Genomic DNA, 16,464 nt, shown 5'->3' with positions numbered 1-16,464 from the left:
AAGAGCTGCTATAAATATTTTTGTACATATGGGTCCGACTTGTGTGATTTCTTTGGGATACAATCCTAGAAGTGGTATTGCTGGGTCAAAGGGTATGAACATTTTTATAGCCCTTTGGGCGTAGTTCCAAATTACTCTCCAAAATGTCTGGATCATCTCACAACTCCACCAGCAATGTAACTATGTTCCAATTTTCCCCACATCCTCTCCAGCATTTATCATTTTCCTGTTTTGTTATTTTAGCCAATCTGACAGGAGAGATGTGGTACCTAAGAGCTGTTTTGATTTGCATTTCTCTAATCAGTAGTGATTTAGAGCATTTTTTCATATGCCTATAGATATCTTTAATTTCTTCCTCTGAAAACTGCCTGTTCATATCCTTTGACCATTTCTCAATTGGGGAATGGCTTGTATTCCTATATATTTGGCTCAGTTCCCTGCATATTTTAGAAATGAGGCCTTTATCAGAGATACTAGTTGTAAAGACTTTCTCCCAATTTTCTGCTTCCCTCCTAATTTTCGTTGCATTGGCTTTTTTGTGCAAAAAACATTTCAATTTAACATAGTCAAAATTATCCATTTTGCATTTTGTAATGCTCTCTATCTTTTGTTGGGTCATGAATTCATTTCTTTTCCATAAGTCTGATAAGTAAACTATTCCTTGCTCTCCCAAATTACTTATAGTATCAGCCTTTACTCCTAAATCATGAACCCATTTTGACTTTATTTTGGCATATGGTGTAAGATATTGGTCTATGCCCAGTTTCTGCCCCACCATTTTCCAATTTTCCCAACAGTTTTTGTGAAATAGTGAATTATTAGCCCAGAAGCTGGCCTCTTTGGGTTTATCAAAGAGTAGATTGCTATAGTTGTTGACTTCTCCATCTTGTGTACCTATCCTATTCCACTGATCCACACCTCTGTTTCTTAGCCAGTACCAGGTAGTTTTGGTGACTGCTGCTCTATAGTAAAGTTTAATATCTAGAAAGGATTTGTTAATGGTTTACTCCATTATCACAAGTACAGTAATTTAAATGTTAAATGTATTTGCCTTCTATAATTCTGTGTTTTCAAACTAACTTTAGCTGTTCCTGTTTTTCTCCACTTGATGTTCAATCTCTCTTTCTCTTTTAACATGTTTAGAAGAAAAACAATAATGACGTCACGGCTCGCCCATCATCTGGTAACAAAGTAGTTATATAGTTTTTCAAATGGAATTGAATTGAACATTAAGAATCACTTTCCTTAGAATTGTTGATGAATAGAGAGTGTAATATATCAACCAATCAGTCAACAAGTCTTTATTAACTGCTTACATTTTGCCAGATACTGCAAAGAAAGTGAAAATACTTCCACTTTCTCTAAGGAGCTCACATTCTAATGGTCGAGACAACATGTGAATAGCTATGTACATATAAGATGTGTGTTTCTTCTCTTAGCCAGGAAGACTTGAATTCCATTCTCATCTCTGACATCACTGGTTCTGTGACCATGGGCAAGTGACTTAATCTCTCAATGACTTAGGCAACTCTTTAAGATTATGAGTCACAGAAAAGGTGCCAACCTGCATTGATATAGGGAGTGTCCCTACCCAAGCATTCTCTAAACCAATGAAATCATGAGTTCAGTCATTATCTCTATCCCTGTCAATCCGGAGGCACGTCTTTAAAACCAGAGATTTGCCTTTGGCCTGTTTATATTCAACATTTTTATAGATGGCTTAGATAAAGGCATAGCTTTTCAGATTTGCCGATAACACAAACCTGGATGGGGCTAGCTAATATGTTGGGCAGATGGATCTGGATACAGTATGGTCCAGTAGTCCCAGCTGGAATAATGGGCCAGGTTGATGGAGGGCACCAAGGATGGATATCTTGGAGAAGATAAGAATCTGAAGGAATGTGATCATTTCTTTAAGATACTGAAGTCATATTGTAAATGAGGGTATAGACTTAATCTACTTGGGCGCAGAGAGGAGAAATAGAAGAAGTTGGTAGAAGTTACAAAGAGGTCTATTTAGGATGGATACAGAGAAAATATTTCTACTAATTAAAACTGTCCTAAAGTGGAATGGATTGCTTTGGCAATTAGGGAAATTTTCAATATCCTCTTTATTCAAGCAGAGGTTGAATTACCACTTGCTTAGGAAGTTGTAGAAAAAAGTTAGTGTTAGGCCTGGATTGGATGAAATACCATAGTTTTTCAAGGTGCATAAGCAAATGACCTTTAATAGCTGTTCTGGGTTATATGTGTATAATTCATGACAAATTTTTCCTCTGAGGTTTTCAATTAAACAACAAACATTTTTTTCAAAGAGTAACACAGCACTTCCCACTCAGTAGAGGTAAAGACAAAAAAGAGAAGCACAAGGAGAAATCAGACTACTTAAGAGCCCTGCCCTATCCCCAGCCAAATGTCTTTGTGACATTTACTTTCTTTTTCATATAGTCAAATTTATAAAGTGATCACTTAGGAGGTAATTTGTTTTTAATATTTGGCTACAATTCTAGTGAGCTGCCACCAGGGTCTTTGTGGTGTAAACAGTCAAGTGTCAAACACATGTGTTGAACTGAGGCAGAAATTAGTATACTTTTGTTTATTTTTTTAAATAAGACTATAGTAAAATGGTGGGAAAAATCTCAATTTATTTTATTTGAAAGCAGATAAATTCAGGTTACAGGTAAGCTGCCAAAGGGCGTGCATTTTTATGATTAATTAACAAATTAATAAGTGGTGTACCTAACATTTTGTTACAGAATCAGGGCATTCTAACAGGCTAATGAAGAGGATTGGGAGTAGGGAGAGGATTCTGTGAGGAAAATGACAGTAATATGAGAGGGAATATAGTTGACTCTACTTATCTGTAGCTGACTGTAGGAGGAAGGTTTCAAGCTTATTAAGCCTATGTAACCTTAGCTAGTTTTAAAAGAGATCTGAGCATCTGGGACACCACTAACATTCTGCAAGCTGTCATAATCTTGTCAGGAGGTGGGCGACAGGTAGAGTTCATGTCAAGGGAGGCAGTGACTGAATGACATTGACTGTCAAGGTTATGACTTTAAAAAGAAATGCAGTCTTAAGAAATTTGTCCAGAATAGACAGAAATAGAATTATTAGATAATAGTTTTAATTTTTCTATCACTTTCTGTGTATTCTAGGTATTTTAAATTGATTTCATGTACTTGTTTTAATAGTTGTTGAGTACTTTAGGTTTATAAAGAAGCACTTTTAACTTTTTTAATGAAATAGAAGCATCTGGACTACATATCCAGCTGTTTCTACTTCATTAAAAAGTTAGATATATACATATATATTTAATATCTATACCATTTTTTCTGTTTCAAATATACCCTGAAATACTTCAGATGATCAGGCAGAGCTTCTCCAAATACTCAGGTTCCACCAGTGACTGGTGACTGGGGAAGTGAAGATTTATAGTATTTTTAGAGATTTATTTGAAAGTTGAGCTCAGAATGACAGTAAATCTCTCAAACAATAAAAAAGCAATTCCAGAGACTTCTATATAGATAGACAATAACTGAGATATGTTCTAGTTCAAGAACTATGATTCTATTATAATGGGAGGACTACACAATGGAGGGCTCATCCTTGCATCATGATTCGATATTCCTTGTCTGGTTATAAGCCAGCATGTGGAACCTTGAGGAGCCAGTATTCAGCCATGAAAAGTCATATCATTGTCTTTGTAGACCCAAGAGGGTGCAGACAGATTTGTCAGTAGATAGAGTGCCTAGCCTAGAATCAGGAGAAGCTGAGTTCAAATCCAGCCTTTCACACTTACTAGCTGTGTGACCTGGGAATGTCAGTAAAACCTATTTGCCTCAGCTTCCTCATCTGTAAAATGAACTGGAGAAGGAAATGGCACTCCAGTATCATTCTGCTAGGAACAGAAAAAAATAACCACAAAATATGTGAAAGGAACAGGTTCCATTCTGGCACAAACCCATGGAGGACATGTGGGAAAATATAGTTTGATGACTCTTCTTTACCCAACAGCTCATAGTGGTTTTCCTAACTGGAAAATCTCCAGGAAAATGTGGAAGTTAATCCACTCCAACCTTTTATATACACAGTACTAGAACAGAAACTAGATCTGTGAGTCATAAGTTCCTTGGGATTTTGTTGTTGTTTTGCTGTTTCAGTCATGTCCAACTCTGTGGCCACATTTGGGGTTTTCTTGGCAATGATACTGGAGTAGTTGCCATTTCCTTCTCCAGTTCATTTTACAAATGAGTATCTGAAGGAAAAAGATTAAGTGACAGCCCAGGGTCACACAGTCAGTAAGCATCTGAGGCTATATTTGAACTCAGGAGGATGAGTCTTCTTGACTCCAGGGCTAGTACTCTATCTGCTGCTTCACCTATTAATGAAAGTGCAAATTGGGCAAGGGTGTTCCCCACTTATTAATAAAAGTAGAAGTTGGGCAAGTTAGCCCAGAGGAGGTTCTATAGTATGATCCCTCACTGAGATAGACACTCCTACTTATAGACTATAAACTCCTTGCGGGCAGGGGATGTTTTTCATTTTTGTATCCATGGCTTCTAGCACAGTATCTTCCATATATTGAGATCCTAATATCTGTGGGCTTGATTTGAATTGAATTAAGACAGCAACCCATCCATGTGTTCTCTTCCTGTGAAGTTCTTGGCTATATTCATCCATCCATCCTCTAGAAAGATCTACCCATTGGGTTAGTAGCCTCCCTCTAGTTTTTTTATATTTTGTAGTTGCCAGTGCAGCAATTGGGCCGTCATTGTGTTAGACCTTCCTCTTGATAGATGAACAGTCTAGCTCCTTATCTTATCCTGTATTTCCTTTGTAATATCTCTTATGTCACATATAGATTATCAACCCATAAAATTGAGTGTTATATAAATGCAAATTATTTCCATTATTATCAATGTCTACCAAATGCAATAGAAAATGTGCATTTATTATTGTTGTGGCTCTTGCAACTCACTTCTGATTTGGTTGTAAAAACAGAATAGCAGATGTAGTAGATGCACATGTAGCTCCATTTCTAGTACCTAGTTGGTGCATAGTAGGTGATTAATAGCTGCATTTCATTTCATTCATTCATTCATTTCCACTACCTCCCCTACTACCATAGATTACTGGATCATCAGGTCATCACTCCAATTAGTCCAATAACTGAATACACAATGGTTTTTCCAATGCAGCAAAACTGGCTTCTTATGCATAGATTTTGATAAACATATATTAAATCATTAATATGGGAAGCCCTCCATGATAGGTGTTAGTCTGTCCTACTTTCCATAACCAACAGCCTCAATCACATTGGTTACAGCTGCCTTAGCATAATGCCCTCTAGATAATGTAAACTTGTGAGGTTTTTTCTCCCTACTCCTCATGTACTCTAAGGGCATCTGTCTCTGTGACCATTTGCAATCTCAATAGAATCTACATATCTTCTGAAGTCAATATCTGTACAGTACTGGGAGTGACAGAATTGGCCTTTTATACAGTATTCAAGATCTGGAGTAAATTGCTGGTACGTTTCCCAAAGACATGGTCATTTCTACCAAAACTTTCATTTTCCTTCCCTTTAAAAGAAAATCGATGCCTCTACTTACTATTGCAAGTGGTATTGTATTTGCTATTCTCCTGTGAAAACCCTTTCAGCCGACACTGGAAGCGATGCTGCCAAAATTCTTGGAACCAAGGGTTTCGCAGGTTGGTTTCTGGTCGGAGTTTCAGGTAATAATCATCAAACCACTTTACATCGGGAGATTGGAGCTTGATTGTGATTCCACCAACAGCTTCACGTTGGTATCCCTCTGTCACATCATACCTGTCAGCCCAGCCATCACTGTGGAAGACACACAAAGAGAGGCGATAGGTGAACTTAGGTGAACATGTAATCTACTCAAGTACATTCATTTGCATGTGTCTTAAAATTACTGGGCAATGCAAGATTACAGTAGAGTACAATGTGACCAAGATTTTCTTCCAACTCGCAAAGACTTCCAAGATGATTTTTGACACAAGACCTTGGAAGAAGTAATACTAGTAAAAACTGAAAGTTATATAGCACTTTATGTTTGTAAAATGTTTTACATTTCCTCCAAAATAGGTACACCGTTCCTCTGCACACACAAGATCACTGAGGAGAATGAGCTCAAACCGCAAATATGAAAGTAGTGAGCCATGGTTAGCAGACAGTGGAGGTGTTACAATAGAGTAGCTCATGACTCCTGCTTGTAGGAAATCCTTTTCTCCTTTCACAGAATTCTCATGAAGTTGCTCTGAGCTGGAGCTTTTGCTGGACTCTGTGAGGTTTGGTGCTCCCTAGCCTCCATAACCAGCACTCTTTTTCTCACCAGGATCATACTCCCCAGGAGCTGTTTTATATTTCAAGTACCTATCTTTCAGTATTTACCTTTGTTGTTGTATGGGCGTGTTTATTCCTGTTTATTCTCAGTGTTCCCTTGGTATGTCTCTCACTACTCCTGGTTGTATGTTTGTCTCTTACTGGTCCAGTTTCTTTGATAACATGGTTAATAAAAGGGGAATGACTTCCTTTGGGCTAACCTGCCCTCCCCTTGTCTTCTAGTACAGGCACAAAAGCCTGCCTCTTCCAGGCACTCCTGGGCCTTTTTATTGATTGACTCCTTCCTTGTTGGATTGTGACTACTGACATTTCCCTACTATTTAAATCACCCAGAGGAATGATCATCTTGACCCAAGAAGAGTCATATCCTTTAACAAGCTCACAGGGTATAAACCGTTTTGTTTACATATTTAAAACTGCATCATTTCCTTAAACTGATTACATTATATTAGCTGAGTTAGGATATGAAATCCCATTCCTTACAAAGGTAAGACATGGGTCTTCCTCTCACAGAACTTGTAGTTATGACAATAAAAATAAATATTCTGCAGGCTCTACCAAGCTTCAGAGACTTCCAGCATAAGCCTGTGGAAAGACTTTTTGTCTGTTCTCCAAGGTAAGATTAGGGAGCAATCACCAGAATACAGCGATGAAATTTTTGCAAGTTGTGAATAAAGTCACTAGTTTGTATATATGAACTCATAGATCTTTTAAAGTCAAAGACAATGCCATAGATAAGTCTGGAAAGAGAAAGAGAGAAAACTCTTCCTAGAAGGCCTCTTCATCAAAGCCACAAGTTGTTGTAGAACATAGCTTACAATAAATCTTCAAAAATTGAAGAGGCAAAATACTGGGCATTCCCTACCATCCACAATACTTAACTGGTTCTATGAAAACAAGACATCAGATGAAACAACCCTGTAAGGGACTGACAGTTCAACCTATAAAACAACTTCCAGGAAGCCAAAAATACAAGTCATTTTTATGGAGACTTGAAACTGCCAGTAGGGCTGGGGAGAGCTGCTTAGATATGTTACCAGGTGGAGGTGTGCAGATGTTACACACCAGCTCATCAAAAGGCCTTGCAACTGTTGCCATGAAGGTGGAGTGGAGTGTGTGGGGCTGGGAAGCTTGGACCAAGGACAAATGGCAAACAGTACGGTGACATCTCAGGGGGAAGATGGGGAGAGAAACTCTTTCCACCTCAGAAATCCACCAAAATCTAATTTCAATTCCAGAGAGAGTTGATGATGATCAAATAAGTTTGTACAGTGTATCTCAAAAATAAATTTTAATATTATGTTGTCCATTGGCAAGGAAAATATAATCCATCTCACTAGAGGAACAGGGCAGTGGAAAATCACTGAGCACTTCATGGCCTGGGAGAAGACAATCTTTGAGATGGAGATGTACCTTAGAGTTTGAGGATATAAACCCCCTGAAATCCCTCACACACTCAACTGATTGCAGTTGGGTTAAAAGTTTTGAAAGTTTTAAATGTTATTTCCACCTTTCCTCCTGTGCCTGCCTTTTATAGTAGTATCAGGAAGAGGGCTGTTTATAAGTTAATAGTTTATAGAAAATAATTAATTAGTCAACAAGCATTTATTAAGCACCTGCTATATGCCAGGTAGAGGGGAAATAAAAACAAAGATGAAATGTATCTCCCTACATTATTTTAAAACTCCATGTGAAAAGGCAGGATGGTATAGTAAGAGGAAGCCTCATAATGGATAAGGAGCTATCCACAGAGCCAGGAAGACCAGGGGTCAAATACCATTTTTGATATATACCAACTCTGTGACCCTAGTAGGTTCACTTAATTCTATTTTTTGTCATTCTGTAGGTCCCCTCTTGATTGGCTCCAGTAATTAGGCCAGCTCTAAAAATTAGCTTGGCCTCAGGGTGTAAGCTCCTGTTTACATCCTGGGCCCAAGTTAATTAGTAAGTGCTTGCTCTAGCTACTAGGCTAAACCAACCAACAATATAATATTCCTAAGTCCTGAAAACACCCCTCTCCTCTCCCTAATCTCCTCCCTGCTCCATCTGACAATGACAATCAAATTAAAGAGTACTTTTTGCTGTGACTGTCTCTTCCCTGGCATTTCTCCATATATATTGTCTCCCACTATTAGAATGTAAGCACCTCGAGGGCTGGAAACTGCTTTTCTTTTGTTTTTGCATCCTTACCATTTTGACCCCCGGGCTGAGCTCATTGGAGATAGGTTGGGCATTAATTATACCAGGCCACACAGATCTTAGGGCATGACTTGGTCATACATATTAATGACTTCAGCAGGTTGATTTATCTATGTTCTTCTCAATGTCAGGACTCTTTCCAAAGGGGTAGATCTAACAGACTCATGGCCTTCAATCCTATGCAAATCTTATTTTTTTCTTCCTCAAAAACCTTCGTGGTTATCTGTGTTTTGGGGCTTTCCTCTAGGTGGTACTATGGATAGTACTGGACTTGGAATCAGGAAAACTTGAGCTCAAATCCATTCTCTTACCAGCTGTGTGTGACCCTGGTTAACCATTGAACCTATTTACTTATATATAAAATGAAGATAACAATATCATCTTTCTCCTTAGTTTCTCGAGGGGACAAAATGAAGTATTTGTAAAGTGCTTTGCAAATCTTAAACCATTATATAAATTCTAGCTAATAGCTAATGAATTATTTCCTGCCATTTCATCAATTCCAATAAAGGGTGAAAACTGCCCATTGGTCTAACCTTCCTTTTGCTACATAACTGAACCACTCTCTTTTCTGATTTTACATTTCCCTTATGATATCTGTTAGATACTAATGATATTATTATAAAATACCATTGCTTGGAAAAGTTTCTTGTGACACATAGCTGTCTATGTTTGCGCCTTGTTCCCAGGAATAATAGAGAAGATTTCAAAGCAGTTTGCTTTGTTACATCATTGCTTTTATTACATTAGTTTATTCTCTACTATCCCCATGATGTTCCTTTTAATACTCAGGAAGTTTTATTTTAAACCTGCAGGTTAAAATGAAGTAGGGTTATTCTATTCATGCCTTCCCTTCTCTTTAGGTGTACTTGTTACCCTACTTCTATGGGAATGTGACTCTTATTAGCATTCTGGACATCACATAGGCACCATGCAAATGGGGCAAGCATGATATTTCTCATGAACAGACTCCCTTCTCCATGAAAGTTGGATGTGAAACTGCTCTGTTTATTAATTCTAGTTCATTCTTATGTAAGACTATCATTAGGGATATTATATAAGAAATGTAGGTCTGTAATGGGCCCAATTTGCCCTTCACAATTCAATCGTTGACTTTAATGGGGGTTTTGCATGTACCTCCTCTTGTAGCTAATATTCCCTCAAAAGAAAGTGTCAGGACCTTAGGGTACTAATTTACTCATCTCTCATCATATTCTCCTTTTTTATTATGAGTCTCTTCCCTACATTCACACATTATAATTTTTTTAACACACTATGAAATCTGTAAGAGACATAGTTTGATCTAATAGATACAAAGCTGGCCATGAATTCAGTAAAACTTGGGCTCAGGTTCTGCTTCTGAAAAATAGTGACTATGTAACCATGGGGAAGTCATGCCATTCTCTGTGTTCTTAGATGGTATTAGAGGATTTATTGATATGCATTGATGAAGGGAACTTCTCTGCTATAAATTCCTAACAGTGATGGAAACATAGAAACAGTCCAGAATGATAACACTACTACCACCACCACCATCACCACCAATGGCAGGAAAAAGATATCAAAAATACTATATTTGAATCAGGATAGAGACCTTAAAATCCTTTTAATTTCTTCCCATGAATTTAAGCACATGTGAGTTATAGAGAGGTCCTATTGTTATAGACCAGGAGTAGGAAAACTACTGCCTATAGCTCAAATTTGGAAAGGCAAATTTACCCTGCCTGCTTTTGTACAGTCAGCATAAGAATGTTTTTTTTAATATTTTAAATGAAACTTTATTGTATTTAAAAAATGTGAAATAAATAATAACAGTCCTTAAGTGTGGGTTGCGTAAAAACAGACGGCCTAGGATCAAGTTTGTTCAGCACTGAAATAGAATACAGTGCTGTCGTTTAGGGGCCTTGTTCAGGTAAGGCCTTTATCATACAGTCATTTCAATTTTTAAATATTTTTGAGGGCTATTGGCCAAAAAGAGATTAAAAAGCACATCTGGATAAGTTGCTATATCCTAAAGTTTAAGTTAAATACATTCCTGATTAGCTTGTATTCATATGAACTTGCCTAGAGAGGATGACTCTAAGATAGCAATAAAGGAACAATGAAATAATATTGTTAAAAGAGCCTGCCTTCAAATTAGTGCTTTAAGGTAAAAAGTACTTTAATATACATTGTCTCATTTGCTACAAAAATAATCCTATGGCAGCTGGGTGGAGCAGTGTATAGAGCATTGGGTGTGGAGGCAGGAAGATCTGTGTTCAAATCCAGGTTCAGACATTTAGTAGTTGTGTGACTTTGGACAAATCACTTAATATCATTGCTTTTCTCATCTGTAAAATGGGGATAATAATAGTGCCTACCTCCTGTGATTATTGTAGGACCAAGTGAGGCAATATCTGTAAAGCACTTAGCACAGCTAGGTAGGTGACTTAGAAGCTAGGTGACTCAGTGGATAGAGTGCTGGGCTTGGAGTCAGGAAGACTCGAATTCAAACCTGTCCTCAGACACTGACTAGCTGTGTGACCCTGGGCAAGTCAATTAACCCTGCGTGCCTCAGTTTTTTCATCTGTAAAATGAGCTGGGGAAGGAAATGGCAAACAACTTTAGCATCTTTGCCAAGAAAACCCCAGATGGGTTCGTGAAGAATTGGATGTGACTGAAATGATCCCACCTAGCACAACATCACTACTATATAAATGCCATTATTAGTAGTATTAGCGGTAGTAGAAATAGTAAGTAGTAGCAATAGGAGTAGTAGTAGCGCCAGCAGCAGCAGCAACCATAATAGTTAGTTTATACAATTATTCTCCCCATTCTATAGATAAGGGAAGGTAAAGCTTAGTGAAGTTAATGAGCTTGACTTAGGACATGCTATATGACGTGCTATGTGACTATGTGATATGTTATATGACTAGCTATATGACTTAGGTCATATAGCTAAAATTAGTAGAGGTGAAACTTTTATCCAGAAATTTGGGCCCCTGAGTCAAAAGTTCTCCTCTCAATGCCCTTCGACTTCTGTAGTTTCTCGGGATTGTAGAATTTTGAGTTGGAAGGGACATTAGAAATAATCTCGTCTGATCCTATCAGGTTATAGCTCTCCATAGATCTGGGGTTCACAAAGGTAACATCTCTAAGGATGCCTTTATCCTTGCTACCTACCTTTTGCTGCTTACTAACAGAAGAATACAGTGTGTTTACTGCATCCCTGTGTCACTTCATCATCATTCATTCTATAAACATTTATTATCTGCTATGACCAGGTACTGAGATAGGCGCTGGAGATTAAAAGAAGAAGATAAAATGAAGTAATCTTACCCTAAAAGACTATATTATTTTACAATAAATAACAATCACAATAATAATATTGAATATAACCATATCTGTACATCTCTCTCTCTCTCTCTCTCTCTCTCTCTCTCTCTCTCTCTCTCTCTCTCTCTCTGTCATTGGTAGGAGGAATGAGTAATGAGTGGGGAGGATATTGTGATGGATCCCTTCCCTGTAGATCGTGCCTCTTGACCGACCTTTGAAGGGAATTATTTCTATGAGGCAGAGGGTATACTTCTTACGAATGGGTGAATGGATTGTGGGAAGGCAGAGAACCAAGGGAGAATGTCACATTAGAGCATATGAAGGAGAGTAATGCCCCAAATCCTGTAAAAGTATACAAGAGTGTCAAATACTACCAAGCAGTCAAAAAGAACAAAGATTGTAGAGAGGTAATCAAATTAACAAATCAAGAGATTGTTGGTAACTTTGGAGAGAACACTTCAGTTGTGAGTTCTAAAGCCAGATTCGAGGGGGTGAGAGGTGAATGACTGGAGAGGAAGTAGAGATAATAAGAGAAATTTTTTTCTAGAAATTTGGATGTGGAAGTGAGTGGAAGGGTGATTGCTTAAAGGGGTGGTAGGTATTAGTAAAGGTTTTTTATGGATGGAAGAGAATTGGGCTTTTTTAAGCAGTAGAAAAGGAGCTAATGTGTAAGGAAAAGGGAAGGCATTAATGAAGGGGAAAACTAAAGGAGATAGGATGTGACTGGATCAAGATCTCAAGAGTATTCAGCAGAAGCAAGAAGGGCCAGCTCTTCCTCAAAGACTAACACAATGGAGGATAGAGTGAAGAATGATTTTAGTAGGTCCTCTTTTACTATTTCAGGTTTAAGAAATACTCTCAGAACTAAAGGAGGAAGACCTCTGACCCAAAATCATTAACACAAATTTTAAAAGATATGTAGTAACTATGGTGGAATGTTTCTGAGGAGCAGATACAGGAATGAATGATTTTGTTGCCCAAAACCCTTTTTACTCCATCCTTTATTTAGTTTGTTGTCCCATGTATACTTGAGTACAGAAAACATTTAGTATAACTTGCCCATTCTACCACAAATCATTTCAACCTCTCTATTTCTATGACACAGATAACCCTAACTCATTTAATCTGCCCTGAAACATTTTTTTCTTTTTTTCCTCCACTAATCTCTAATTCCTAGTTTTTACCAAAACTCATCTGATACTTAAAAATTCGTCCATTCCTTATCTTTTCCAGGTAATTTTTTTAGCCTTACTTCTTACCTAAATTCTGTCAAGCACAACTAGTGTTTTTATAGAAACTGACTGGTTAGTCCTATTTCTGTGACCCCTGTATCTCATCACTCTTCTTATTTTACCCAGTTTATGTTTTTATAAAATGAAGAATATTTGTTGGCACTCATGAAATGACAAGCAGCAACAACAGACCACTATAGGCTTGGCATTCTAGGCAATTGTGCCCTTATTATGTAAATACCACCTGTGATTATGGAAATGTATAGCTTTTTATAGATTTTTATCATCTATTGTATTAACCCACTGGCACATGAGGCAGATAAATGGTCATAATAGTTATCGAGTGAGCACAGAGGATTCTGTATATAATAAAGTTCGCTATCTAAATCAGGTTTTGCAATAGTATAGATAACTTTTCAGGTATTTACTGAAAAGAAAATAGAAGTGCTTAGAACATCACAATGAAACAGCATGATAACTGTTCAATATAAAAGTGGATTCTAAACAATTTTAAAATTCTTCTCCACTTGGATCCTGGTTGGTTGGTGATATGAACGAAGCATATTTATCTTTATTTTTTAATGTTTGCTGTGGAAAATGACAAAATCCATATCACTTTACAATCCCATGACCCTGGTTGGTGCTGAATTCCAGGAGAATGTTCTCTTTAAGGTGCAAGGTGAGGCAGAGCCCTCTGTATTGAGGGCAGGCAAAATGAGGGACTGTAAGTCACCCATGAGATCTTATCACAAGTATAAGATGTAACTGCAAGTTCAGTGCCCCTCTTAGAAGAGACCTTATGTGATGATGAAAACCTTATTCAGTAGAAACAGCTGATATTGGAATCCAAAAACATGGCTTCACGTCTTAGCTCTAACATTGCCTACTGGTACAAGTCGCTTAGTCTCTGTAGGGCCATTTGCTTCTCTATAAAAGGAGCGGACTGAGCTAGATGATGTTTGAGGTCCTTTGTATCTGTATAAGTCTGAATCTATAACCTTCTGTATGTATTATATAGTTACCCAGTTCCCTGGCCTCCATATACATATATATGGTAACACTGTAATATTCTTAAAATTTGTAAAAAGTCTCCTGCACACACAGTATGAGGGAACCATCATATATGTGAATAAGAAGCTGAGAACAATGGCTAGATCACGGAGACCCAAGACTTGTTTGTGCTGCATGTGATAACTTACAAGGCTAATCATAAACCATGCCAGGGCCAACCCCCAACCTTTCTAAAATCTCACTAGTAAATTGTGATGCTTGCCGATTGTGAGGTAATTGTTGAATGGAGTAAAAGATAATACTCTAGAAAAAGAGCAAGGAGGCTAAATCATAAAGGAACAAAGATCAAACCATTATATTACCATCTTTTCCCAGGGAAGCTTATTGCCCTGTGTCCCCACAGTACCACACAGTCTCCAGAGAGCCTTTTCCTTCTGGGGACCTTGAATCACAAACAACATATGGCAGAACGGGGGGATGAAGCAGGACAAAGACAGCTGCATTATATAAATAAATTTCAGTTTGTAATAAGTCATAGTAGCTCATTGATAATTCTATGCCCTGAGCTATATATAGCATGGTAACAGCATTACATCTTACAGCCAACAATGTTCTCAGACTCAGAAGATTAGAACATTAAGATCTAGACTGCAGTGTCAACCAACTAGATCAAAAACATTTCTCTTTGCTGATGATGGCATGTGAACAAACACCTCTTTCTTTTTACCTCATCTTTTCCATTCATTATAAAGAGGGAAAACACTACTATTGTATGAAGTAGTTTTAATTATTTTGGAAGGGTGAATTGACTGTCATCTTCCAGAATGAATCTCTCCCCATTTTCTACCTGATGCCATTAAGGTTAATGAGTGCATTCATTAGGCTGTAGCCCAGTGTTTTTTTTTTTTTTTTTTTTGAAAAATCTGTTCACAGCCCACATAATTATCATGGAAACTGCTGTTCTTCCCACATGTAATTACCATTCTGCCAAATCTCTAACTGATGGAATTTTAACAGATATTTTGGGATTTTGGGGGGGGTAAGAGTGGGAGCTTACTGACTGCTTCCATATCTTTATATAATATACTTTTTAAATGGAATAGGTCTTAGAAACTCTAAATATAAAATTTTAAAAGCATCTAAAGATATTGAGGTTTCTAACAGAAGTTAACTTTGTCTGCGTAATCACTAGTAAACACCAATAAATTGCTTAATTCTAATGTGTGTTTGGGGTGGAATAGAATAGGTAACTGATTAAAATTGTGGTTTTGATATATTTTATCCAGATTTTCTTGGATTCATTTTGTTGGTGGAGGCAACTTGGAGGCACCATAGTGCACAAAGCACTGGGCTTGTGTGTTGGTAACCAAAAATGGGCTCCTTAGCACTTAGTTCAACAAGTGCCCTTGAATAGTTTGGCTTTTGTTCCCTTTGAGTAATTCATTGAGCCTTACTAGGTGCTAAGCCCCAGGCCCAAACCCCTATTAGGGGTAAAACCTTAGTGGGTGTGGATTGGCAATTAAGGTGGGGCCCAAGGTGGGGCTAACTCCAGGGAGGGCCTAGTTTACATGTCTGGGAGAGCAGAGGCTTTTAGACCACCTGGGTTTTAAGTCCGCCTCTTTGTGAGGATTCTAGGTCACATGGGTGAGTCGCATGTATGACTCACCCCTGACACTGAAAAAGATATAAAAACCAGGGGTTGGCTGTCTGTTCTTTGGAGCTCCTCCTTACAGCAGTGGTGGCATGTGTGACTCTGGGCCAGCCCTTGTTCTGAGCTCCCAGGCTGGGTTGAACCTAGATGTTTGTAATTATGAATTGTATTGGGTCTGTCTGTTGATGTTTGTAATTTGTTTGTATTTTGTTCTGAAGTTCAGGATGCTGGATTTTCCCCCTGAACTAAGTGATGGATATTTGTATGCCGAATTAAAGTGAGCTTGTCAACCCCTTTAACCTTGCTTTCCTTATTAAAGCAGATCAAAAGAACCTGTGCTTTCCCAGCATGCTGGCAGCTTTCTGGGTGCTAGCTGTGGATGTATCTTATACCCCCACAGAAGCTGCTAGCTGGATTGTGGAAACAGCTTGGAATAAGGAAGACCTGAGTTTAAATTCAGGTTTGGAAACTTACTAGCTGTTTGACCCTGGGAAAGTCACTTAACTATTGTCTGCCTCAGTTTCCTCAACTTAGAATGGGGAAAACATTTATATAGTGCTTACAATATGCCAGGCACTGTGCTAAGTGCTTTGAAATTATTATCTCATTTGATGTTTACAACAACCCTGCAATGTAGGTACTATTAGTATCTTCATTTTACAGCAGAATAAACTGAGTCAAAT

General features: G+C 37.9%; 1 protein-coding gene across 1 annotated transcript in view; it reads right to left on the bottom strand.

The window, feature by feature from the left end:
• GRM5 (glutamate metabotropic receptor 5) overlaps positions 1 to 16,464 on the bottom strand; it is a 226,464-nt gene that overhangs the window by 184,177 nt on the left and 25,823 nt on the right. The window contains exon 2 of the mRNA XM_036743916.1: positions 5,616 to 5,851. Coding sequence (XP_036599811.1) covers positions 5,616 to 5,851 — 236 coding nt within the window. The remainder of the gene's footprint in view (positions 1 to 5,615; positions 5,852 to 16,464) is intronic.

The sequence above is a fragment of the Trichosurus vulpecula genome, chromosome 2 (genome assembly GCF_011100635.1).
Source record: "Trichosurus vulpecula isolate mTriVul1 chromosome 2, mTriVul1.pri, whole genome shotgun sequence".
NCBI lineage: Eukaryota > Metazoa > Chordata > Mammalia > Diprotodontia > Phalangeridae > Trichosurus > Trichosurus vulpecula.
Note: the sequence above shows the minus strand (reverse complement) of the source record. Positions and strands in the feature narration are given on the sequence as shown.